A 5,000-nucleotide genomic window follows, 5' to 3' on the forward strand; every position below is an offset into this window, starting at 1 on the left:
TGTTAGTGTCTGGAATACTGGCGAGCTTTCCTTACTGCACACACCCATTACACACCAAGTGAATACCTGTGTTGTGCAATATATGGAATTATAAAAATATATATATATATATGCATAAAACTAGTTGTTCCTGTTACTTACATAATTCCTCTTCATAGGAATGGAGGAGTGCGAGACCGAACTTCGGCCTCTCCTCAACTTTCGAGGACATTTTCTCTAAACAAACAAACAGTGCAATTCCTTTGCTGACGCCTACAACTGAGAGGGCAGCTTCAACTGATATTGGTGTAATTAAATAACCCGTATGTCAAGCATAATATAAATAAAAATTTCTAAGATTTTGGTGCAGAAATGAATGGATTTAATATTTTAAAACAGCTTAAATCCTTGGACTCCGCCAGGGACCAACAGCCCTAGGAACCCGATTATTTACTTGCCCCCCCCCCCACCTCCTACTTCAAAATACCTTCCAACGCCTATGCTGCTTTAGGTAAAATCAAACCGTTCGGATAGTGGAAGCAGGTTTACACCATCATAGACTTGTGTGTCACCCAGCATGACCTTCGTTAGGCTACTCGATGACCTAAGACAATGTGGTGACCTTCGCATCATGTCCCACATCATACATGGCGAGCTACTTATTACTTTTAATGTGTGTGTGTGTGTGTGTGTGTGTGTGTGTGTGTGTGTGCGTGTGTGCGTGTGCGTGTGCGTGTGCGTGTGCGTGTGCGTGCGTGCGTGTGCGTGCATCTGTGTTTGCACGTGGTTCGCATATATACCTTGGTGAGCCCCCATAGATGTACCTATAACATTTTCTTTCTTATCCGCAAATAAATGTATGGTTAGTAAGTTTCAGAAGCACTTTCCGGCTGCCCTAACATAACACAGCAACAGGTATCGGGAATCAGATTTTAAAATGATATGGCGATATGTAAAAGACTTGGGTGGCCTATCAGTGTTACCAAATCACCCTCGGATATCAAATAAAACAAAATCAGTAACCAAAAAAATAAAGTGACAAGTGAGTACGTACATCAGCTGTATTTCATACATATAACATAAAAGAATACTGTCCATATAAGTAGGTAATGAGTCGAAGCTAACAGTAATGAGCAGCACCAAGCACGGGGTTTCTCGCGACGACGAATCTGGCAACAGCGCCGCCAGCCCACATCCACATCCTGGCATCTTAACAGTGAGTTCCCGGACGTCAACCATTCACAGCTGATAAACTCCAGTCATGTCAACACGTCGGGATCTTGACACCTTTCTCCTCCTTGGGAGTCACGTGTCGTTTCCCCTTTCTTGGAATCATGAGGGCCAGAGGGCTTAATTTGGTTGAAATCGTTCCACGGGGATGGGCGTTGAAGAGGCAAAATGGCGTGGTGTTCGTTTCGTGGTTTCAGCTGGAGATTTAGGTCTTGACTGAGACTTGCATGCCATTTCTGCCTAATGTCATGAGGGCTCACAGGGTCTGAGTTCTCATGTTTTTGGTTGGAGGCGATGGGTTGTGTTGATGCACTAAATATAAGTGTATTTTGTTTTGAAAGATGTATTCTTTTTAAGTTTGATCATTATCTTTAAAAATAAAAGTGATGTAGACCTACCAGGATCTTCATGTTAGTTTGAATTTTAAGGGAAACTACTGAAGATTTACAATAGAAGTGTTGGTAAATACCGCGTTATGAACACTTTCTACTGGCAACCATATTTTAGTATCACGGAAGGATTAAATATAAATGGAAAGCAAGTAGTGTATCATCAGCTTTTCATACTAAGTCTTCACACTTGATAGTTGAAAGTAATAAGAAATTACCTGGCAATTACAATGAATATTGCTGCAGTGGTTTAGTTTACTTTAACATGATTTCCATATCTCGAGGCTAGGCCAAGGCATGATAAACAGTTGTTACTACTTGATGATTTGTATTAAAAAGAAACAATTACAAATATACATAAGTATTAAATTATTGAAAAAAGAAAAAAATATTTGGATGTTTCTTCAAATACGTGAGATATCTTAATATCAGTTTGCAACCAAAATACATAGAAAATTTATTTCTAATGATTGATATTTTTGTTTTTAGTTATTGGCATAAGTTTATACATTGTAAAGAAATAAAAAGGTTTGAATTTAATTTAACAAGATTAGTTTTGATAATGAAATATGTGGATGATGTTCAGAAGACGCTTGCACATCCTCTGTTGTCTGAGTCAGTATGACCCCTGCATATGCCAGTGCTCTGGCAAATACCAATAAACATTTTTTTTTTTTTTTTTTTTTTTTTTAAGCTACATCTTGAAAACCTCCCTGGTATTCACCATCCAATAAGAAAAACAGTTCAACTGTATCTTGTTTTTGAAGGCACTGTGGATGTTCTCAAAATGATTACTGTAGTTCATAATTTAGACATGCAAAAATTAGATTTTTCATATAACAAATATAATTGTCTTAGGTTTCCTACATAGTAGTATAACTTTCAGTTTGGAGATTGAATTTGTGTTGGAAATAACCTATAAAGTATTAAGAAAAATATATGCCATACTGCTAGGAGAATGAGGATAGGGAAACAAATATTACATAATTATTGGCTACACATCTATTAAACTTGCTCATGCCTCTTCATAATTCCAAAATATATACATAAGGTCTATTTTAGATTTATAAATAGGTATACAACATGAACTAAATGATATAAAGTGCTGTGTATGTCCAATGCCTTTTTATGTCATATGTTAGAATGTAGTATATGTAACTGTTTTCATGGAAATATAAGAGAATAGTCAAGTTTTACCTATTTAAACTCTATATTATTATTTCATGTTCAGTATGATATTCACAGAAAGTAATGGAAACAGTAGAAGCAGTGGCCAGTAGCGAAGATGGGCAGACTGAAGCAAAGAGAATTCGTCTGTTAGTGGCACCAGATGCTGGAGAAGGTCAATGGCCTATGTTCACGTAGATTTCTTAGGTATCAGTGACAGAGAGCAAATGTTCTATATAATGATTCATGAAATTCACACTACACATATTGAATACAGAAAATGGTGAATTTAGTTTTCCATTAATTAACAGCTTCAAAGTGTGAGCAACTAGATGGTGGATCCACTGAACAGACAACTAGTATCTTCTTGTACAGTGCTGATGGAAATCTTGGTAAGTTTGAAACCATTTTTTGGTATTTTTAGTAGACTGAGGTTAGACTTGTGAATTTTATATGATACATTTGTCCTTCACTGACTTTATTCAAAACTTCTCCTTTCTCTTCTTTCAGTTCCTGCTGAGATTGTTGTTGACAGTTTGAATGATAACATCATAGCTGTCCCGGTAGAAAATAGTGTACTGAAGAAGGAGAAGGTAACAAGAGTGTTGGAGGCACCCAAAATTCTCAGAACCACAGAAATTCAAGGATTAGGGCCCAAAAAGACTACAAAAAGCCAAAATATTACATTGTTACAGTCTCGGCCTCAATCATCAAACACTCGGACCAAGTGTGTCATTCCCTCAATATTGCAAGCCAAACCCAAGCATCCATTGCAAAACACAGTCACTAAAAATATTGTCATTGCATCACATACTCAAAACAAAATACCATCAAAGCCAGAGCCCATCAGTACAAAGATCCTGATAACCTCGGATGGACAGGCAAAGCCCCAGCCAATTCTGAGTACAGCAACCCTCAAGATGCCTTCACCTGTGGATTTGCATGTCAAGGCACAACTTTCTGATTTTATTGATGATCGCTTGTCCTTGCTTAGCGATGTGTCAGAGAAGAGTGGAGGTCAAGGGTTAGTGAAATATATAATTTTTATTGATTCTCATTTTGTTGTTTAATTTCAAGCTATTGAATTAATTTGGTGATAAGCTTTTGCTATTGAAAACTATGATAGAAGTACTATCAAATTCTGTGTATGTACATATACTATTCATTTTTCTGATGACAGAAATTCAATTTAAAACCAATAGTAAATTTTTAAAATTTAAGAAAGCTGTGAGAAGTTTACCATAGGTCTTGAATTAAATTTCTGGAAGGAAAATAGACCTACCTTTTAGATATGTCTTCCCTGAAAATTAGTTTGCAGCATTAAGTGAATTTCTGTTATGTACGTACTGAAAATATTCATTTGTTCTCATTCACTGAAGAGGTGGAGGTGCCTGTCAGACAGTGGTAATGCGTGCCAACAGTCTGGGGGAGCTCGAACTGGACCCAATGTTTGTCACTGGTGAGGGACTCATCGAGCCTGAAGGGGAGGAAGTGAGGCTTGCAACAGCCTCTGACCTGAGCCCAGCAGACCGTCTGAACTGCAGCATATTGGTAATTCAGTCCTATGATATATGGAGGGAACATATCCTTTTCTATGTGGAATAACAAGGTTTTGTAGAAAAGGAAAGACTATGCTTTCTGTAAGATTATGTCTTTGCACTGTCTATCAATAATCATATACTTTTTTATTTGTTCTTAAATGATTTTCGATTTTATTTAGTAAAAGTTTCTTTTTAGGCTGGAGTAAATAAAACAGAAGATGTGAATATTGCTGAAGAAGTGCAGGTTGACTTACAGCCTTCTGCAGCCAGAGTCAAGGTAATATGTGTGTGTGCGCGTGTGTGTGTGTGTATGTGTGTGTGTGTGTGTGTGTGTGTGTGTGTGTGTGTGTGTGTGTGTGTGTGTGTGTGTGTGTGTGTGTGTGTGTGTGTGTGTGTGTTTGTGTGTGTTAATCCCTAAAGTCCTATCTACCACATGCTTGGCAAAATCCAAAATGTATCCATAGTCCTGTCCATCCCAGTCGTGGGATGCCTGTCAAAAAGTGGCAGAATTTTTTCTATGATTCCTCATTATAATTGATACGTACATTATTTATCAGTGAAGTATAAAGGTGTTAGTGCAGCTGTTGTAGGTTTTATATTTTTATATTAAGTAACATCTTTAATTTCTGTTAGGGATGGAATTGTCATAGATGAAAAGTGTCTTAGATTTCATCATTTTCTTGATTCTGTGCAA

At 37.2% G+C, this 5,000-nt stretch overlaps 1 protein-coding gene across 9 annotated transcripts in view; it reads left to right on the forward strand.

The window, feature by feature from the left end:
* Positions 1-1,066: 1,066 nt before the first annotated feature.
* The window catches only part of LOC113805316 (cyclin-D-binding Myb-like transcription factor 1), a 15,802-nt gene continuing 11,868 nt past the window's right edge, over positions 1,067-5,000 (forward strand). Inside the window, exons 1-6 of one of the 9 annotated variants that reach the window (XM_070141799.1) lie at positions 1,067-1,195; positions 2,844-2,940; positions 3,077-3,157; positions 3,276-3,789; positions 4,145-4,316; positions 4,503-4,583. In XM_070141799.1, coding sequence (XP_069997900.1) covers positions 1,109-1,195; positions 2,844-2,940; positions 3,077-3,157; positions 3,276-3,789; positions 4,145-4,316; positions 4,503-4,583 — 1,032 coding nt within the window. In that variant the 5' untranslated portion in view covers positions 1,067-1,108. The other 8 variants (XM_070141800.1, XM_070141805.1, XM_070141808.1 and 5 more) reach the window with 8 other exon arrangements.

The sequence above is a fragment of the Penaeus vannamei genome, chromosome 28 (genome assembly GCF_042767895.1).
Source record: "Penaeus vannamei isolate JL-2024 chromosome 28, ASM4276789v1, whole genome shotgun sequence".
Lineage (NCBI taxonomy): Eukaryota > Metazoa > Arthropoda > Malacostraca > Decapoda > Penaeidae > Penaeus > Penaeus vannamei.